Consider the following 22,983-nt stretch of genomic DNA (forward strand, 5'->3'; position numbering starts at 1 on the left):
GTGCTCGCACCATAGAGTCCCCAGCCTATGCTGATAAACATGTTGTTGCTGTTTTTCCCTGTCATGGCTGCCATATAATGGTCATCTTTTGGTTCAGCGGCGTAACTATAGCACCGCAGCCCCCGCCACCACGAGGGGGGGCGCTGTGCTTGTGGGGGCACCGGGGGCTGCGGTGCTATAGTTAAACCCCCTCTCAATCCCCCGCAGACTTACCTATCTCGCTGGTCCCGGTGGCTCCGTTCTTCTGCTGAGGACCACCACAAAATGGCCGCCCCCATATAGCACACAGTTCTCTGAAACTGTCTGCTGTAAGGGGGCGGCCATTTTCTGGTGGTCCTCAGCAGAAGAACGGAGCTGCCGGGACCAGCGCGATAGTTAAGGCTGTGGGGGGTTGAGGGGGGTTTGCATGGGTGGCGGGGTAGGGGTGCTTGGCAGGGCGGCGGTGGGGGGGCTGCCCCCCCCCTAACGGCGGGGGGCGCCCAAATTGTAGCTACACCACTGTTTAGGTTATAGAGATAAACATTCCATGCTAAGCCTTGGAGAGTGATACATTGTTGAGAGATAAAGTACAAACCTACCAGCTTATGTGCCAGATGCACTAAGCTTCAAAAGTGATAAATGGAGAGTGATAAATAGCCAGTCAATCAGCTCCTACCGGCCATGTCACAGACTGTGGCCCTTATACAGAGCTGATTGCAGTACTAATTTGTTCTCAAAATGGGCAAAACCATGTGCGCTGCAGGTGGGGCAGATGTAACATGTATAGAGAGAGTTAGATTTGGGGGAGTTATTTTGTTTCTGTGCAGTGTAAATACTGGCTGCATTATTTTTACACTGCACTTTAGGTTTCAACACACCCCACCCAAATGTAACTCTCTCTGCACATGTTACATCTGCCCCATCTGCAGTGCACATGGTTTTGCCCATTTTGAGAACCTGGGGCGTAACTAGACTTTTGTGGGCCCCATAGCAATATTTTTTGTTAAATAAATATAGGGTATTGTTAGTTAGATAACGGGACACTGCTTTAGGGTGACGGAGGGTGGCAGCGCCTGTGGTGGGTGAATTCCAGTTCAGTTTACATCCCCCAGCAGTGCCGGGGGTGGGGTGACACCAATCCAACTGTATCACCGCCAGTAGCGCAGGGGGTGGGTGGTCCTCATTTCAGCTTATGGCCTGCTGTCAGTAGCGCAGGGGGTGGGGGGGATGGATGGACTGCAGACCAGCTTACTTCCACCAGCAGCGCCGTGGTGGGGGGCACAGGTTGATAAAAAAAATTTAAGAGGGTTCAGAGGATTGTCTGCTGGGTCCTCGGGCCCCGCCAAGCCCCTGGGACCTATAGCAGCTGCACCCCACACCCTCTATTGTTACGCCACTGTTGAGAACAAAATTGTAATGCGATCAGATATGAATAAGGGCCTGTGTTTGTAAAATGTCAGGCAGGAGCTGATTGGTTGGTTGTTTATCACTCTCCATTTTATCACTTTTAAAGCTTAGTGCATCTGGCCCCCTGTCTACTATTTTTTAATCACCACCTGTGACAGGGCAGTTTGAGGCTGATTGGTTGGTGTTTTATCTCTCTCCACTTTACCTCCCTCCAAGGCTAAGTACTGTACATCAATCTCTCAAGCTCTGAGGATAGTTAAAGGCTGGGAAGGTGGGTGCATTTCTTTTTATGACTGATTGTTACGGTTATTTTACAGGTGTGCTCCTCACATTAATCATAAAGGCCTGAGAAGAAAAGTGTATTTGAAAAAAATATTATTATTTTCATTTCCCCTCACTCTCATGAGTAAGCCTTGGATTTTTAGTATCTAAAAAATGAAAATTAGTTTTTTTCAATCCATGTTTTTGGTTTTTATATGAATTTATGCATTGCATAAAAATAAAACAAAACCATGCAACATAAAGTATCATTATGTTTGAAACATTGTGCCTTTATTACAGATGTGCTGTGATGTCACCTACCCCTTACACACCTGGTGTGATAGCCACTAAAACATTATTGTGGTGTCACGGATCAGGGTGTGGCTACATGGGAGGTGCATGGCTAAGTGTACTGAGCTTCTTATTCTGTAACTCCAAGGGTCCGGGTGATGCTGGCTGCCCCTGGAGACTGTATGTCTGCAGTACAGTCTCCTACACTGTGACAGGCATAGGTGCCGATTCTGTGGGTGCTCAAGGGCCCGAGCACCCACGGAAATTGATGAGCACCCATGGGCCCAAGTCGCGCTGCTGGGCCGCCATATTAACTTGCTAATTTGCAGCTGCAGCACCCACATCGCCAGCCCTGCTGCCTGGCAAACACTATGCCGGGAAGAGTGTATTCCGTCCACTTTTTAGTGACCCGGTGGCTGCCGCATAAAAGATGCTGCCCAGTGCCATTAACAGAGCTGACAGAAGTATCTTCCCGGCATTCCTGTACGTACGGTTATCATAGAGAAACAGCTGCAGGTCCACAAGTTATGTGTAAAAAGGGAAACACTGTAGCCGTAATTTGAATATTGGAGACAACTGTGCTGCATACTGGTATTATTTTGTGGCCACGCCCCTTCCCCTTGAACCCATTCCCCTATATTTTGGGCTTGAGCACCCACCAGCAAAAACATAAATCGGCACCTATGGTGACAGGAGCCTGGTGCTGCACATAATGTTATTCAGCCTAATTCATACCTAATCACACTGTCACTGAGCAGGAGCCGGTACTTTGATGCCATCCATCAGCAGGTGACACTTTGGTGCAGCCCGTGCCCCCCTTGTTTTGCCCCTGTAGATGCCCTGTCGCACCCAGATTAGGTAACTTTAGGTCCTGTATAAATATGGTACATAAAAGGAAATAAACATTTTAGTATAATGGGAAAGGATAAGAATAGGTTAGAATCTGAGAATCCTGGGCTTACTCATGAGTCATGACTTATTTAAGTCACAAATGAGGCTAAACTGAGCAGTATTTAAAACAAAAACAAACACTCTTATTTACTGTGAATGTGTGGTACAATACTCGTAGTAGACAGGGGCATAGAGAGCAGGGCCGGCGCCACCACTAGGCAGCTTAAGGCATTTGCCTAGGGCTCCAGCCACTGGAGGATGGCACTGAGTTGCTGGAAAGAAGCTGCCCGCCGCGCAACTTCAAGGAGCAGGAAAACAGCCACCACCAGCCCATTTATCAACTCAGCTGGCCGGGGAACGCCGCACCAGGGCTGCCATCAGAAATCGTGGGGCCCGGGACTGACTAAATAGGAAGGGCCCCCTACCACCACCTATTGTTACACAAAATATTTTAGTCAGATATTTTGGCCACACCACTCTAGTCAGCGCCTCACGGATGGCGCACAACAAAAAACCTAAATGAGACCTGCCACATATTTTTTTAAAGGTACGTCGTACCACACTGAAAAAAGGGTATATAATGCCCGTAGCACATAATGTGCCCAGTAGCACAAAATAGGTACAAAAATGTAGGGCCTTGGGGCGGGACGTTGCCACAAATTACTACCAATTCACATTACTCCAAACAATACGCTAGGTAGAGCACCATAGACACACTGCACCAGGATTACACACACCGCAATGCCCATTACATGATACACAGCACACCATAATCTCCATTACATATTAAGCCACACAATGTAAATCACATAACATATTAGACTGGGGGAGGGGGGGGGGGTTTAGGCCACCACTGGAACCACTTCCCAAACTTTTTTGAATCACGGCAACCTAGAGCATCAATATATTTTTAAGGCACCCCTAGGCCAAATGTTTCTTATTGAGAAATTTAGAAAAAAAAATATTAAATGAAGTACATTGTATTTATAAGTCACAGTTATCTGGTGAGGGACAGGATTTGCTCCTGTTTGTTCACATATATTATGATTGGCAGCCACCAGCACTAGTTTTGCCTATTACATTGACCATTAATAATATGAATTGATTCTGGCCCACCAACCCAAGGCACCCCTGTTAGTGTCCTGAGGCACCCCAGGGAGCCTAGGCACACAGTCAGGGAACCACTGGTTTAGGCACTTAGAAGGGGGGTTAGGGTTACACTGCATAGTGAGAGGGTTAGGTTTAGGTGAAGGAGAAGAGGGTTAGGGTCAGGTTGCAGGGGGTGGGGAATCAATGTACAGTATGTACACATATGTAGATTAGGATGGAGCAGTGTGAAGGGAGCAGAAGAAAATAGCAAGTCCAATATACCAATACTGTAGAGAACGAGAGAGGCTTTATCTCTCATAACCTCCATATCTCCCCTACAGTCCACTTACTGTAGCCAGTCCAGCTGCCAGCGTACAGCACAAGCTCAACTGAGCTCCTTATCTCTGTCTCGAGCAGCGTGATGTCATCACGTCACACCGCACAGTGGGTGGCGGGGGTTCCTGCTGGAGGGCTCCCGGCTTCCTGCAGTCCCTTTCTATTACAGCCGTCGTGCTCCGTCCACTTTCTATTACAATACAAAGTATGTGCGGGCAGCGGGGAGGGCTGCATATAATAACCATGGCCCACCGCCGCTGTTGAATGAGGGGGAGGAGTACGGCAGGCCGCGGCACTGCCACTGCAGTGTATACAAGTGAAGGGGTGGGGTTTCTGGGGAATTGGGATATGGCTGCCCGGGCCCTACCCTCTGTTAGAGCGGTGGGGCCCGGGACAGTTGTCACCATAGCACTCCCCTGTCGGCAGCCCTGCACTGAACTATCTCCAGGGAAAAGTATGTTTCCCGGCCCCAGCCACGAGTAGCTCCCACCCACGTGTGTAGCAGGGCGGCGGTGGCCGCCTGCAGCACTCCCCCCAACCCCCCAGCATGGATGTCAGGCTCAGCTCTGCGGTTGTCACAGGTTCTGTTCTCCCGCTATGGACCCCCATGAAGGAGAATAACCCCTGACAGTTGGGATCTCAATGTCATATTACTGACCATTGGAATCTTAGATGTCATCCGGCACCCTTGAGGCACTACTGGATGCATTTCGTCCAGGGCACTACATGGGGCATTATGTGCAAGTGGCACTGTTGGGGGCATTATGTGTGTAAGGGGCACTACTGGGGGCAATATGTGTGTGTGTGTGTAAAAAGCAGTGGTACTAAAATGCCATGGGGAGGGCACCAAGGGAGGGGAGGGGTGGGGGCGCTTTGACACAAACTTGCTCCGGGTGCTATGGCTCCACACTACACCTCTGGTAGTAGGTTGTATGTAATGTTTATAGAGAACTTATATAATATCGACTTGATTTGTCATTCAGAAATGACAAATTGTGCATATTGTTACATGCATACAGTATACTCATGGGTCACATACAAGACTTTCTTTGATGACTGCCAATCAAAAAGATATGGTGTGCGGTGCTGTGTATGTTAATGATTGATGGAATGAGATGTCACTCTTTCATTGGATACATAGTGCATTGTTTATAGGCATTGTTACTTTGTGTAAACAGTATTGCACTTTAATAAATTGAGACATTAAGAAATTAAAGAAAGTTCCAAGTGACTGGAACCTCAGTACATTAGAAGTGTAATTTTTAAAAGTTGATATGCCAGTCCCCGGTAAAAAAATTGGGGCATGGTCTAATCACAGGAGGTGTGGCCACCTCCATGATTAGGCCACACCCCCAAAATGTTTAAACCCCCCCTCCCTCGGCAGCCCTGCTAATATATTATTTACTGCATTACTGTACTAGTTACTACTTAAACCACAACTGTTGTTGTCTCTTAGATGTTGTCTAAGGGCCACAACTGTACTGTTTTCATTCCTATGTGTAGTTATATTGAGACCCTTAAACATTTGAAAAATGCTTCATTATTATGCAGAGTACAGAACATGTCATTTTAGTTTTAGGTACTGTAGCTAGCATTTGGCTTAATGTTTCCACCTTTTGTATTACAGTTCTTACTCCGGAGCCCCAGGGTTACCATACACCCCATACAAACCAGGTAAACTATAAACTATATTACTTTTTGGGCCTGATTCTGTTTGAATCAGGTTGGTTTTGACTTGTAAATGATTTCCGCTTTAATAATGCAGACATTCTCGCTAAAACGTCTGCATTTTCAGCTTCTCGTACCCTAGTGTTATACTTACTTCTGTTTATATAGTCCTAGATCTGCCTGTTCTACATAAACCACCACTGTATATTTTTAACTACTGATCTTTTGCTAGATAAGAGGTTTACCGAAGGGTCCGGGAATGGAAGACCTCCAGCACCGATTCCAGTCATCAATATGCCCCAACACTCCAATGATGTAAGACTATTTCATATTTTTCAAATTTGATGACATACTGTATTTATTAGTAACAGGAAACACTCAATATGGACATTGTGGTTTATTTACTAACATTGAATGTTGTTGTGTAAATGCAGCTGGTTTGGATGTCAGTAAATGAGATCTTTACTATAAACATGGAATCTTATTAAAGAATCTAAACCGGTCTGAAATATTTTCCACTAAACTGGAGGCATGACATATGCTGCTGCGACTACATTGTATGAATAAACAGATCTTGGTGCATTGTTTTAAATAGGGCCAGACCCTGTGTTTTCTGTTGTACATACTGTATATGATTTAGACCATACCTCCCAACTGTCCTGTTTTTTTGGGACGGTCCCGCGTCCCGCCCGGTGCTGGCAGTGTCCCGTGGGGGGGGGGGGGGGCAATTGGGAGTCCCTCCATCCGGAAGTGAATAGACACTGTGTCACAGCATCTATTCAGCATCGCAGGCGGGGGAACACGGGGCGTGGCCTAATCACAGTTAATTCGCATATGTCAAGCCCTCATTAGGATAGGCCATGCCCCCTTTCGGACACGTGTCCAGTAGTGCAAGTAGAAAAACCGACTTAGTGGTAGCGCAAATGGGCGTGGTCAGGGGCATGGTCATATCACACTAGGGGGAGTGACTGGAATATTGCATGCCGAAGGCACGCGGCCAAAATTTACACAGTCATGCCTGTTACGCGTGTTACACCCAATACATATGCCCCTGCCATAATGCCATTACACATTATGCCCCACACCATAATGCTCATTGCACCGCTGCCGCAGAACTGATGCCCATTACTAATATGCCCTCACAGTGCCACACATATGCCCCCAGTGCCAGATATCATATTCCCCCACAGTGCCCCCAGTGCAAGATATGCCCCCACAGTGCCACACATATGCTCCCAGTGCCAGATATCATATGCCCCCACAGTTCCAGATATGCCCCCACAGTGCCACACATATGCCCCCAGTGCCAGATATCATATGCCCCCACAGTTCAAGATATGCCCCCACAGTGCCACACATATGCCCCCAGTGCCAAATATGCCCCCACAGTGCCACACATAAATGACATAGTTCCAGAACAATTAAGCAGCAGCACAACTCACCCTCCGTGAGTGACTCCTGCAGTGCTGGCTGTGTCCGGTCCGGTCTCCTCTCCCCCCTCCAGTCCCCCGCTGCCGCCGCTGCCAGTTTCTGCTTCTCTGGGAGGGGAGAGCATCTCGGGCTTTACTGTGTCCCTGACTCTGACTGTGTGACTGGGCCGTCAGCCAATCATATCTCGCAGGCTGGCTCCTGATTGGCTGCCAGCCCGCAAGCTCTGATTGGCTGACAGGTGACAGCCCAGTCACAGTGACATAGGGAGGGGAAGGATAGACGCGCAATGTGCTCATCTCCCCTCCGAAGGGAATCAGCTGTGGCCGGGCAGCAGAGCCCACACCCCTCGCCACTTACATATGCACGCATGTGCATTAAACACATTTTAGGGGGTATTTGTTATGGCAGTATGGGGTACAGGCAATAGATCTAGGTATGTTTATACACCGGAGGCATTTTGCCATAAAGAAGTTATACAGTACATGCTATAGATTTATGCTGTTGTCAGATTATAACCTTTAAATGTTTTTAATAAATGTGTGTGAGCCTAATATTAGTGTATTATCTTTGATTGATCCAAATGAAGCATATTTTTTCTGCCCTGTTTCCAGTGGTCTGCTTTTGTAATATCTTTTGTGAAGGCCTCAGAGCGCAACAATCGCATTTATTCAGCATCTGCAGAGTTTAGAATAATAGGGCTATAACTTGGTCTATGCCAGTGGGACAGCTAGGGCCATCGACTACCGAATATTCAAAATCATTGACGGTTTAAGACTGATGTAGAAATTTTTTGGTTCTCCACCATCGATGGCATAGCATAACCAAATATGTTTTTTTTTCTACCGAAGGTGCAGAGACACCCATACAGCCCCACCTCCATGTTCTGATTGGCCCATGGTCCGGTCAATATAAGAAAAAAGATAACCATTGATAGTCAAAAACATCTATGGTTTTCCATTGGATATTATTTTGCCATCGATGACTGTACTGTCTCCATCGATGGTAACTATCAATGATGATAGCACTGATGGTCATTCCTAGTGACAACTTCCCTGTATCACAAATCCGAAGGGATCGCAGGAAATGCATTTTTAGGTTCATTTGGTTACAATTGAGGACTAGGAAACATTGATGTACCTTCTTACCCCACATGCTTATGTTAAATATGGGTAATAGCAGATAATATTAATAATTATTTCTGCTCAGTATTCACTGCTGAAAGAGAGGGGAAGGGGCCACAGTTAAGTTGCAAGTATAGTCAGAAAACTGAGGGAGAGACAAGTACATTTACGGAGGAGAAAGTCCTCCCAGAACTCTCAAAACTGAAAGTGGATAAATCAATGGGGCCAGATGGGATACATCCAAGGATACTAAAAGAGCTTAAAGGGGAGCTGGTAAAACCAATAACAGAATTATTCAACCAGTCACTAGCTACTGGAGTAATCCCAGAGGACTGGAAAACAGTGAATGTAGTCCCACTGCACAAAAGTGGAAGCAAGGAAGAGGTAAGCAACTATCGACCAGTGAGCCTTACATCAGTAGTAGGGAAATTGATGGAAATACTCTTAAAACAAAGAGTTGTAGAATATCTCAAAACCAGCAATTTACAGGATCCAAAACAGCATGGGTTTACTGGGGGAAGATCATGTCAAAGAAATCTTATTGACTTTTTTGACTGGTGACTAAAGTAATAGATCAAGGTGGGGCTGTAGACGTAGCTTATCTAGACTTTAGTAAAGCTTTTGACACTGTCCCACATCGCAGACTGTTAAATAAACTTGGTAAGTAAAACAAGACATTTTTTCCCTCAGCACACTGAGCAATGCTAGTAACCAATCTAGAACACTACATGATAATAGAATTCAGAGATATTGGTTACATATACCTGCGCAGGTGTATGCTATGCCCCCAAGCCGCGTCAAGGCTTCTCTGTATATTGGGGGTCCCTAGCGCTATATCTAGGTGCAGGGTGCGGCACCCCAAAAACCATCATAAGCTGGGAAGCCCAGTGCGGCATGCCAGTGATATACTAAGTGTTAATAATTAGTGATAGGAAGCCGAAGCTATATAAAAGGGAGAGATAAATAAATGTAATTAAAATAGGATAGAGATAGTGTTAGTGAGGGAAAAGTGTTAATAGAATGTACTAAGGGCATGCCGCACTAAAGCCACCCAGCCCATCCAGTCCAGGAGCACCGCACCCCACACCACCGTTACCCTAAATTGGGTCTACGATTAACCAGCAAGGAGCCACATGATAATGGCTCCTTACTTGATATATCCAAACTAAGAGCTACCTACCTTGGAGCAACCCCGGACTACTCCATGTGGCATATCAGGACCCACATCTCCTCCTAATATGGGCTCCCTTCTGCCTCTAACAACATACATACAGATAGTGGTAGATGCTCAATTAGTTCAGTAGCATTTCCCAGGTGCATGAGGGAGGGGTTTATTACTGGGTAAGTAAAACAAGACATTTTTTCCCTCAGCACACTGAGCAATGCTAGTAACCAATCTAGAACACCACATGATAATAGAATTCAGAGATATTGGTTACATATACCTGCGCAGGTGTATGCTATGCCCCCAAGCCACGTCAAGGCTTCTCTGTATATTGGGGGTCCCTAGCGCTATATCTAGGTGCAGGGTGCGGCACCCCAAAAACCATCATAAGCTGGGAAGCCCAGTGCGGCATGTCAGTGATATACTAAGTGTTAATAATTAGTGATAGGAAGCCGAAGCTATATAAAAGGGAGAGATAAATGAATGTAATTAAAATAGGATAGAGATAGTGTTAGTGAGGGAAAAGTGTTAATAGAATGTACTAAGGGCATGCCGCACTAAAGCCAAACAGCCCATCCAGTCCAGGAGCACCGCACCCCACACCACCGTTACCCTAAATTGGGTCTACGATTAACCAGCAAGGAGCCACATGATAATGGCTCCTTACTTGATATATCCAAACTAAGAGCTACCTACCTTGGAGCAACCCCGGACTACTCCATGTGGCATATCAGGACCCACATCTCCTCCTAATATGGGCTCCCTTCTGCCTCTAACAACATACATACAGATAGTGGTAGATGCTCAATTAGTTCAGTAGCATTTCCCAGGTGCATGAGGGAGGGGTTAATTACTGGGTAAGTAAAACAAGACATTTTTTCCCTCAGCACACTGAGCAATGCTAGTAACCAATCTAGAACACTACATGATAATAGAATTCAGAGATATTGGTTACATATACCTGCGCAGGTGTATGCTATGCCCCCAAGCCGCGTCAAGGCTTCTCTGTATATTGGGGGTCCCTAGCGCTATATCTAGGTGCGGGGTGCGGCACCCCAAAAACCATCATAAGCTGGGAAGCCCAGTGCGGCATGCCAGTGATATACTAAGTGTTAATAATTAGTGATAGGAAGCCGAAGCTATATAAAAGGGAGAGATAAATGAATGTAATTAAAATAGGATAGAGATAGTGTTAGTGAGGGAAAAGTGTTAATAGAATGTACTAAGGGCATGCCGCACTAAAGCCACCCAGCCCATCCAGTCCAGGAGCACCGCACCCCACACCACCGTTACCCTAAATTGGGTCTACGATTAACCAGCAAGGAGCCACATGATAATGGCTCCTTACTTGATATATCCAAACTAAGAGCTACCTACCTTGGAGCAAACCCGGACTACTCCATGTGGCATATCAGGACCCACATCTCCTCCTAATATGGGCTCCCTTCTGCCTCTAACAACATACATACAGATAGTGGTAGATGCTCAATTAGTTCAGTAGCATTTCCCAGGTGCATGAGGGAGGGGTTTATTACTGGGTAAGTAAAACAAGACATTTTTTCCCTCAGCACACTGAGCAATGCTAGTAACCAATCTAGAACACCACATGATAATAGAATTCAGAGATATTGGTTACATATACCTGCGCAGGTGTATGCTATGCCCCCAAGCCGCGTCAAGGCTTCTCTGTATATTGGGGGTCCCTAGCGCTATATCTAGGTGCAGGGTGCGGCACCCCAAAAACCATCATAAGCTGGGAAGCCCAGTGCGGCATGTCAGTGATATACTAAGTGTTAATAATTAGTGATAGGAAGCCGAAGCTATATAAAAGGGAGAGATAAATGAATGTAATTAAAATAGGATAGAGATAGTGTTAGTGAGGGAAAAGTGTTAATAGAATGTACTAAGGGCATGCCGCACTAAAGCCACCCAGCCCATCCAGTCCAGGAGCACCGCACCCCACACCACCGTTACCCTAAATTGGGTCTACGATTAACCAGCAAGGAGCCACATGATAATGGCTCCTTACTTGATATATCCAAACTAAGAGCTACCTACCTTGGAGCAACCCCGGACTACTCCATGTGGCATATCAGGACCCACATCTCCTCCTAATATGGGCTCCCTTCTGCCTCTAACAACATACATACAGATAGTGGTAGATGCTCAATTAGTTCAGTAGCATTTCCCAGGTGCATGAGGGAGGGGTTAATTACTGGGTAAGTAAAACAAGACATTTTTTCCCTCAGCACACTGAGCAATGCTAGTAACCAATGTATATGTATATGTAACCAATATCTCTGAATTCTATTATCATGTACTGTTCTAGATTGGTTACTAGCATTGCTCAGTGTGCTGAGGGAAAAAATGTCTTGTTTTACTTACCCAGTAATTAACCCCTCCCTCATGCACCTGGGAAATGCTACTGAACTAATTGAGCATCTACCACTATCTGTATGTATGTTAAATAAACTTGAAAGCTTGGGAAAGATAGTTGAATGGATAAGAGCGTGGTTGCAGGACAGAAAACAGAGAGTTGTAGTAAACGGAGTACAGTCAAAGGAGGGAAATGTTACAAGTGGAGTACCCCAGGGATCTGTACTTGGACCGGTGCTTTTTAATATCTTTATTGGTGATATTGCAAATGGAATTGAGGGTAAAATGTGCCTTTTTGCAGATGACACAAAGGTATGCAACAGGGTAGACACACCAGGAGGGGTAAAACAAATGATTGATGATCTATGTAGATTAGAGGAATGGTCAAGAGCATGGCAACTACAGTTTAATGCCAAAAAATGCAAAATCATGCACTTGGGTCTCAAAAATCCAAAGACTAAATATAGTATAAATGGCACTATAATGGAAACTACTGAGGAAGAGAGGGATCTAGGTGTCACTATTTCAGGGACTTAAAAGCAGGTAGGCAATGTAACAAAGCAATGAAGAAGGCAAGTCAGATGCTTGGTTGCATAGGGAGAGGTATCAGCAGTAGAAAGAAAGAAGTAATAATGCCACTGTATAGGTCATTGGTACGACCTCACCTAGAGTATTGTGTTCAGTTCTGGAGGCCATATCTCCAGAAGGATATAAATACATTATAGACTGTACAAAGAAGGGCAACTAAAATGGTGCATGGCCTACATCACAAAACATACCAGGAAAGACTAAAAGATCTTAATATGTATACTTTAGAGCAGAGAAGGGAAAGGGGGGACATGATAGAAACTTTCAAATATATCAAGGGTTTTAACAAGGTACAGGTGGGAGACATTCTTCACAGGAAGAGGAGCAGCAGAACACGAGGACATGCACTGAAACTAGAGGGAGGAAGATTCAGGGGAAATTTGAGGAAGAATTACTTCACAGAAAGAGTAGTAGATAAGTGGAATAGCTACCATCAGAGGTGGTAGACGCAAATACAGTAGTACAATTTAAACATGCTTGGGATAGGCATATTGATATCCTTACAAAAAAATAAGGATCAAATATGGTTTGAGGTAACATGTTTAAAAAAGGGACAGACTAGATGGGCCAAGTGGTTCTTATCTGCCGTCAAATTCTATGTTTCTATGTTTCTATGTTACACACTGGACAATATATCATCCATTCAATTGAATGTGCAATATATTGTGATGGCATCGGCAGGTGTGTACCAGTGATATTTCTGTGTACAAAGTCATTTAGACATTGCATCGGCTGTGCAGCACAGCTAATGAGCAATATATCTGCAGATATTTTGGTGCACTATCCTGTGTGTACGGGTGGTCATGGACAATCCGGTACACCTGCTGCAGAGGTTATATATTCCGAGGAGCGTTGGTCGGATGCATGTCCCAGCAAGAGGAAGTGCTGTACAGTACTCTGCACCATATTTGTGCACATCCTCAAGCCAATGACTGTCAGAGTAGACAAATATGGATCAAAGAGTAGAGATATGCCATTCTTTCCTCTATATTTGCCATATATGTCAACACATAGTAATATGTAACTAATAATATTGCTGAATTTTCCATAGTAAATATTATATGTTGACAATAATAATGTTCCTTTTTATTTTAGAGTCTTTCGTCAGAACAGTGGTACTTGGGCAGTATTTCAAGAAAGGATGCAGAGAATGCTCTTAGATCGATCAATCAGGTAAAGTAATGTACTCTTTTTTAGAGTTTAATGTACCATTACTTTGTGTCAAGCAGTTTTCTGTTACAGCAGTATTTCCCCACGCACTGCTCTCCAGGCACCCTAATGTAGGGGACACACCTGAACGATCATGATCGTGAGCAGATCATGAGATGATCATACAATGATTGCATGATCTGTTGGAGCACATGACCTGCATACAATCCGATTACGATCTGTACACATCGAACAAGCAGTGGGGATGCGCATCGGATCTAAAACATGCCCAATTTACATATAATCGGTCGAGATTGTATCGAAATTGGGGGAATTGAGGCCAAATCATTCTGGCATGTACCCAGCATAAAGCTGGGAAAATACCTTTCTGATCACTCGGCTGATCGTGTAATCACGCCAAGCGCACTGTCCTTAGCTAGACCTTCTGTGAGCTGCTTGCAAGCCCTGTACATGCTGTGCTAGGAATGGCTTACTGTGTAAGGACTTCTATGGGATTGGGTGTTCCGGATGACAAATATCAAACACAGCAACAAAACATATTTGTGTATAATACCACTCTCAGAAAGAAAATCCCCATATCCTTGATTTTTTTCCTGAAAATTGCCACCCAACTCCTACACATCTATCACAGCACATTTAACACAGGTTATTCCCGGGTCAACTCCTTTCACATAGAACTCTGGTCAGCCCTGCAATATACTCTTTGTAATAATAACTGGACAGTCTTTGGCACACAGAGATGACATCATGAAAAGTGGGTGGTGGCTGCCCACTGCATTATAATAACCATGGTGACGGGTTATTAATGCCGGATTTCCTGAGCTGGCTGCGGTCCCCTTCCTCCTCTCTTACTGCCAGCGGCTCTTTGTCTTTTTCCACCTTCCAGTGTGCCATACTTTCCCTTCTGCAGATCCCTGGTTACCTCTGATGCCATTACCCTGCCCGCTCATCCAAACCTGCTCAGCCAAACAGTCAGTGCACTTCCGAGTTATCCAATCACTGCTGTTTACCGGTACCTTGCTCGAAAAACCCTTGTTGGACCCTTTCAGACAGACAGCAACCCGTGTTGGACCTGTTGAAAAACCTGGGTCAAAGTCAACAGTGTTAGACACAAAAACGACCTGGGTCAAGCCAACTCCTTTTTTCTGTCTGAAAGGGTGTAGGTTTATATTTAAAATGATTGAAATCACATATTGAACATACATTTTTTACTGTTGCAGGATGGCACATTTCTTGTGCGAAATTGCTCCCAATCAACAACATCACAACCATATGTTCTAATGGTACTGTATAGAAATAAAGTCTATAATGTGCGAATTCGCTATGACCAGAATAATGAAGCTTACATTCTAGGATCAAAAGGACAAGAGGTATAGTATACTTCAGTAATTACTACAGTACAGTATGTTATTACCAAATGAATGTGCTTGTGAAAGCCTAGTCATGAGAAACACAATTTTAAGATCAAACACTATTTTAAGATCGCAATGCATGGTTGGACCTGGAATCTTGATCTCGGCCCATCACACTATGGGGGGGTATTCAATGTTGGGTCACGACTGTCGGGCTGGCCCGACAGCCATGACCCTGTCCCGTTCTTGGTCAGCTCGATGCTGATTCTGCAGGTGGGACTCAATGTCCTGAATGCCGAGTGCCGAGAAGGGGGCGTGGCCATGAAAAAATGGCTGGATATCGGCAACCTGAGGCCGGGAGCTCATCAAGTCCCGTCCGTTCTAGGCAGAATGTTCTCGACTGCTTGTGAAGTCAGGCACATTCTGCCAAGAACCCTGTTCAATGATGTCGGGGAAGACAGCATTGAATAGGGCCCAGTCACCATTTCCCCTGATGGGAATATCCCCCTAAACCTGGGTCACCCGTTTTACAGAGGGTGAGCTGGGTTTAACATTTCTTATAACCAAGGTTGAATTGCCTCAACCCGGGTAGAGAGGGGGTAGAGCTAAGATCATGAATATCATAGGTTAAAAACACACACACACACACATATATATATATATATATATATATATCTCTATACCATCGATAGTATAGAACCACTGGCTCTATGCCATCACTTAAAAATCCAACTACCACCATTGGTAAACCATAGAGGTTGTTAAGTTTAATTATTGGCAGGTTATGTGTGTGAGACTCTACTCTCACATTTTTGATTGCAATAACTTATTACACTTTGTTTTGTTATTCCTGTCTCTCACAGCCCTTTGGGTCAGTATCTGACATTGTCAACTTCTTTCGTAAAACCCCCCTTCTTCTCATTGATGGGAAAGACCGAGGATCCAGGCAACACTGCAAGCTCACATGTATTGCTGCTCAGAGCTTTCATTAAGACTTTGTTTACCTGAAACTTTGCAACTACCGATGTTCGTAATTAAACATCCTGTACTGATTTTACTTCTATTAGATACATTTTAAGAACAGATTTTTTGCATGAGTACATATCCTGCTTAAAAGACATTAACAAGCAACATCAAATACCAGAGTTAACCTCTGTAACAATGAAAGAGATAGAGCAGTAGCAGTTTTGTTTAAAGTAGATTAATTATGCATTTCCTCTGTCCAATCATCAATGTAGGTATTTACACTATAGGTAGCGCATCGGGTCACCTTGTTCCTAACACCATGCTCTCTATCGCAAATATATCTGTTCTGTTACATTTTGTCACATTTTCTATCATTTGGAATTCCATGCCTAAACTGTACATACTAAACCACAATAAAAATGTTATACTTGGAGTAGGGACACAGTGATCATGTCTTTGTGTGATTTATTATCTCTTTTTGTCTTAACTAACCATTTCTGACCCTGACTTCCCTGGTATGCACACCCGTTCTTCAACACATAAGCTGAGCCTCTTCGCGGATGATATACTGCTTTTTGTTTCTGACCCCCTACGTACATTACCCCACCTACATGACATGCTCGACAGTTTCAGTAAAGCCTCATATTATAAACTTAACACCACATAAACAGATGCTCTACCTATTAATTTAGCTAACTCCTATCCAATATTATCCTCTAAATTCCCCTATAGTTGGCAGAAAGGGTCTATACCAGGGGTTCCCAATCTTTTTTGAATCACGGCACCCTAGAGTATTAACATTTTTTCATGGCACCCCTAGGCCAATTTTTTTTTTTATTAGATTGGGTTTATATGCGATTCCTAGGGTCAGTTATGTGGTAAAGGGCAGGATTTACTTCTGTTTGTACACATTTTATGATTGGCCGCCACCAGCACTGGTTTTGCTCATTATTAATTAACCATTAATAATTTGAGTTGGACCTGGACCACCAACCCAGGGCACCCCTGCATGTGTCATGAGGCACCCCAGGGAGCCACAGCAAACAGTTTGAGAACCACTGGTCTATACGCAACCTGGGCATAAACATTCCATCGGATACTAGGAAAGTTTTGGGGGTTAACCTGCCACCCCTTCTCAGTTCCTTAATTACCCTCTCCAAATCCTGTCTCGCATTTGATATTTCATGGATGGGACACATGTATGCCTTTAAAATGTCTCTCTTACCCAACCCTATGTATACTGTATCTTCCGCACGATCCCCCTACACGTTTCCAAAAAAGAGCGTGCCGCACACAATGCTGCTCAAATATATTTGGTCCTCTGGTCCCCCTAAATTACCCCGTTCTATGATGATCCTCCCTAGAGCCAAAGGTGGACTGACCCACCCAGACCTATTCCCCTATCAAGAAGCCTGTAAACTGGCCCAGATAAATATCTTCTTCGATACGCACTCAGAAGCAAGGTGGGTGTGCCTTGAGACTTCACATGCACATATCCCAGTTGATGACCTTTTTAGGATACCTAAACCACTCAGACCTGATCTTTTCTTGCTTCTCCCCACCACAAGAGCCTCCCTTATGACATGGGATATTTTGATCTCCAAATTCCCCAGTGGCGTGCGGTGGGGTGAGGCAGGTGAGGCACAGCCTTTCCTCTCATACTAACATATACGCCTGAGTTTTGAGTTTATAAAGGATGTCAAAATACAAAGAATATATAAAAAAAATCTTATTTTTATTATTCTAATAATTTTTATAGTCAAAACCCTGTAGTAAAAAGTCTATAGCAGGTGAGGCAGTGCCTCACCTGGGTACAGGGGCGGATTGGCCATTATATCCACCGGGAGGTTTCCCGGGAGGCCGACGCCAGTGAGGCCGAAATACAGAAAAAGAATTCACCTACTCTGTGACTGTCCCCGAGTCATTCCCCGGCCGGGCCGTCCCCTCCCCTCCCCTCTTCATGTATTATTCAGAAGCATTTGCCGCTGCTGGATGCGGCTCAACCTCCTCCTGCCCACTGTCCTCCTCTCCAAATGGCCCTGGGGAGGCGTGCACCAAGAGACACATGCCAGAACCTGCAGAATACTCCCCAAGCAGTGCACCCCCCCCCCCCTCCCCGAGCAGCGCACTCACCCTCCCGCCCTGAGCAGCGCAAGTTGTGTAGGAGGCTTAAAATTAGGGTTTTTGTAAACCAAAGTTAAGCAGGTGGTGGTGGAATCCAAATGAGGTATGTATTGGCAACAGTCCTCCCCGAGCAGCGCACTCACCCCTCCCGCCCCATAGTCAGACTATGAGGGGAGCCGAGGCCGGGACCGAAAAGGGGCGTGGCGGAGCTAACGGGGCTATAAGGGAGCAAGAATGAGTGTTGGGAAAAGCAACAGGAGAGCATGAGCTGCCTGCCACCTGAACTAGGTGAGTACCATGTGATTCTAATGTGACTGGTGTCGGCATATGTACAGGAAGCTCTACAACTGTCAGCTACTGGTGTCAGCAACTGGTGTCGGTATATGTACAGGCAGTGCTACTACCGCCAGCAACTGGCATGGGCATATGTACAGGCAACACTACTAGTGACAGCAACTGGTGTCGGCATATGTACAGGAAGTTCTACTACTGTCAGCAACTGGTGTCGGCATATGTACAGGCAGCCACGCTACTACCGTCAGCAACTGGTGTTGGCGTTATATATAAGCAGCGCTACTCCTGTCGGCAACTGGTGTGGGCGTTATGCATAAGCAGCGCTACTCCTGTCGCCAATTGGTGTGGACGCTACGCCTAAGCAGCGCTACTCCTGTCGGCAATTGGTGTTGGTGTTACGTTTAAGCAGCGCTACTACTGTTGGCAACTGGTGTGGGTGTTACGTATAAGCAGCGCTACTCCTGTCGGCAATTGGTGTGGGCGTTACGCATAAGCACCGCTATTCCTGTTGGCAATTGGTGTGGGCGTTACGCATAAGCAGCGCTACTCCTGTCGGCAGCTGGTGTGGGGGTTACATGTAAGTTGCGCTACTACTGTCAGAAACTGTTGTGGGCTTTACGTACAGTATAAGCAGCGATACAACTGGCAAATGGTTTGCGTGTTATGCATAAGTTACGCTACTACTGACTTTGCTACCGCCCACATGAGGCCACTTCCAGATATTTTCCAGGGCCACTTTTATTCCCCAATCCGCCCCTGCCTGGGTACCTTTTCTGTACTTCTCTTATCAAAACTCAGCGAATCTCCAGCAGTATATATGTGTATAATGCCCACATGGCTAATAAATTGTGTGAAAATCTGGCTCTGGTACTTGCCAGGGACACCTCACCCAGTTACCTCAATGCACGTCCCTGAAATTCCCATACCCCATATCACAACTCCCAACACGTTTCATTGAAATCAATATCTAAATCAGTGGTAGTCAACTCCAGTCCTCAAGAGCTACCAACAGTTCACATTTTCCAGACAACCTAGCTGCTGCAAAGGTGCACTCGTTTCTCACTGACACATTTTAAAAGATCCACGGTTGGAGCTAATTACTTCACTTGTGAATCTGTGAGGAGAGCTGGAAAACATTAACTGTTGGTAGCTCTCGAGGACTGGAGTTGGCTACCCCAGATCTAAATTATCACCCAATCTACACCTCGCACATGTGATCACATTGGGTGTGTCTAAACTAAGCGATATTTTGGAAGGCCAACATGTAGTCCCTTTTTCTGACCTCCAGAAAAAAAGGTTCCTTCCTTATTCTGAAATTCTGCATTATTTTCAAATTTGACACTGGTGGAATACTGTCCCTACACACATTAGGCCGTCTAACATCTTAGCCCCACAGATCTATAATCTCCTCAATTGGAAGTCACTGCCAGTCACAGTGAAGCCAGTGCAGTCTCACAGACTGCATCTGGCTACACTACAGTGGCGGATTTTACCTGCAGCCCTGCAGCCCATAGGTAAAAACCGCCACTGCTGGCAACCCATATTGCCACCAAACTCAGACTTCAATAAAGCTCACCCAATATATCTATTTAAAGACCAGCACACATCCACAAACAGAATATCAAAGTACATTGTTTAAAACAGATATGGCCATGTTTTTTTTTTTTTTGCTTCATGTTAAATCTGTAATGAAGGCATTTTATTAAAATTTTGGTACTTGTTTCCTAGCACGGCGCCACCGATTTTAATTGTATTGATCGGGGCCGCAAAAATCGCGTCGATCGCATCGCATGTCAACCAAATCGCATGCGATGCGATCGACGCGATCGACCTGATTTTTACATTGGAATCAATGTAAAATGTTCCCTGAGACCCCAATTTTACATTGATTTTAATGTAAAAAGCCCCCAAACCCCCCATTTAGATAGCAACCCCCCCCCCCCTGATGGGTGAAATGGCCCTCCATTGTTAACGCCACCCCACTATTGACACCAACCTGAAGCGTGGCAAGCGCAGCGGTACGCGTCCTCTGACCTTTTCATACCCCCGCTATCCACGTCAGCGTGGAGTTGATTTTATATAGTGTGGCGAGCACAGCGAATCACCGAGCCCGAAGCGTGGCGAGCATTACTTCACAGGTATACGCGGCCCCTCGTGGGGCTCGCTGCGCTCACCACGCATCGGGCTCGGTGGCTCGCTGCGCTCGCCACACTATATAAAATCAACTCCACGGCGATGTGGATAGTGGGGGTATGAAAAGGTCGGAGGACGCTTACCGCCACCCCTCGCGGGCTCGCTGCGCTCGCCACGCTTCAGGTTGGCGTCAATAGTGGGGTGGCGTTAACAATGGGGGGCAATTAACCATACTTAATACCCATGAGGGGGCAAATACAATGAGAAATTGCCCATATTGGCCCTTTTCCCATTGTTCCCTATGTGAAATCGGGTTGATCGCGTCCATCGCATCGGATGCCATTTTAATGGCATGCGGCCGACGCGATCAACGCGATTTTAACTTTAAAACTAATTTAACATTGTTCTCTATGGGAAAATCGCGTTGATCGCGTCGGTCGCATCGCGGCCCTTTATAATGGGCCGCGATGGACGCGATCAACGTGATTTTGTCTTTACCGGCAAATTAAGCTGGTAATTGACAGAAAATCGGGTCCATCGCATCGATCGCATGCCTTAAGTAATACAGAAAAGAAAAGATGCCCTTCACCTAGTACATAGCGCTTTCAATTACTTCCCTGGTTACGATGGGGTCTTGGTAACTTTCTTCTGTTGTTTCTCTTTGTTTATAATATATGAAACAATAAGAGAGAGAAAGGAAGGCCTCCAACCTTGTGTAATATGGTTATTTTTGTAGGTGGTATATCACCGTATGACTGGTGTATACCTACATATAAATAGGGTATAGATATATATTCGGGGGGTTTCCCCTTTCAGAGTACTCACACTAGTGGTGTGGCAATGCGCATATCAGAAAGGTTCTTTCTATTCTCCTGTTGGTCGCAATGAAATTAGACCTCCACTACAGATATGAATAGAAAATTTGGTCCTTTATTAAAGCTGGGTAATATTATACATTAAAAAAAGGAGCTCAAGTACTCATCTCATAGGTTCAGGATATCCAGCCACTCAGATGTCAATTGGATAGGAAAACGGGGCCCCGTTCCTGGTGGAGATCCTGAAGTTCCACTTGATGAGGTCTGCTACTCCTAAATGCTGAGTCCACCAACGCGTTTCGATCCCAACACAGGGATCGAAACGCGTTGGTGGACTCAGCATTTAGGAGTAGCAGACCTCATCAAGTGGGACTTCAGGATCTCCACCAGGAACGGGGCCCCGTTTTCCTATCCAATTGACATCTGAGTGGCTGGATATCCTGAACCTATGAGATGAGTACTTGAGCTCCTTTTTTTAATGTATAATATTACCCAGCTTTAATAAAGGACCAAATTTTCTATTCATATCTGTAGTGGAGGTCTAATTTCATTGCGACCAACAGGAGAATAGAAAGAACCTTTCTGATATGCGCATTGCCACACCACTAGTGTGAGTACTCTGAAAGGGGAAACCCCCCGAATATATATCTATACCCTATTTATATGTAGGTATACACCAGTCATACGGTGATATACCACCTACAAAAATAACCATATTACACAAGGTTGGAGGCCTTCCTTTCTCTCTCTTATTGTTTCATATATTATAAACAAAGAGAAACAACAGAAGAAAGTTACCAAGACCCCATCGTAACCAGGGAAGTAATTGAAAGCGCTATGTACTAGGTGAAGGGCATCTTTTCTTTTCTGTATTACCCATTTTTTAAGGGCCGGTGATCCCTTTTCTTGCTCATTTCCACCTTATACTAGCCGCTTGCGCAACAAGATACACCACCTACCCTCTTCTCTTGCATGCCTTAAGTACCTTAACTTAAGGCATGCGATCAACCCCGACGGGCGCCGTGCTAGGAAACAAGTACCAAAATGTTTATTGCTGAAGAGGTTTCTCTTTTACCTTATTTTAATAATTTAAATTAGATTTGAAGTTTCTCTCTCCCCTATTCCTCTCATCTTTCTTTTTTGCACCTTATTTACTCTGACTCCCTCTATGCCCCCTTCTGTACTGTCATTAACTTTGTAAAGCAAAATTTAGTGGAATTCTATATTGTATCTTATGCAGGGCCGGTGCAACTTCAACCTACCCACCCCAATTTTTTTTTAGATCATCGTGGTCATTCAATCCCCGCAACCCCCACTCTTGCTTTTCCAGGAGGTCCTCTGCACCCTCTCCTTTGCCACCCACAACAGGGTACAAGGAGGAGGGGGCAGCAATGTAAGAAGTATGCCTCAAAAGAAAGTATGGAGGTGAGGTCTTAGAAGTTCCACTGCCACCACCTGCATTAAGTACAGCAAGGATCCTCATAGACAGCCTTTATTTTTTGATTTGCAGACTTGATGGCGCCCCC

At 45.2% G+C, this 22,983-nt stretch overlaps 1 protein-coding gene across 1 annotated transcript in view; it reads left to right on the plus strand.

Annotated features, from left to right (window-relative positions):
- LCP2 (lymphocyte cytosolic protein 2) overlaps nt 1-16,643 on the plus strand; it is a 103,896-nt gene extending 87,253 nt beyond the window's left edge. Inside the window, exons 18-22 of the mRNA XM_083181777.1 lie at nt 5,882-5,928; nt 6,155-6,237; nt 13,699-13,776; nt 14,994-15,143; nt 15,989-16,643. Coding sequence (XP_083037903.1) covers nt 5,882-5,928; nt 6,155-6,237; nt 13,699-13,776; nt 14,994-15,143; nt 15,989-16,117 — 487 coding nt within the window. The 3' untranslated portion in view covers nt 16,118-16,643. The remainder of the gene's footprint in view (nt 1-5,881; nt 5,929-6,154; nt 6,238-13,698; nt 13,777-14,993; nt 15,144-15,988) is intronic.
- Nucleotides 16,644-22,983: the final 6,340 nt, after the last annotated feature.

This window comes from Crinia signifera, chromosome 4, assembly GCF_055691185.1.
Source record: "Crinia signifera chromosome 4, ASM5569118v1, whole genome shotgun sequence".
Lineage (NCBI taxonomy): Eukaryota > Metazoa > Chordata > Amphibia > Anura > Myobatrachidae > Crinia > Crinia signifera.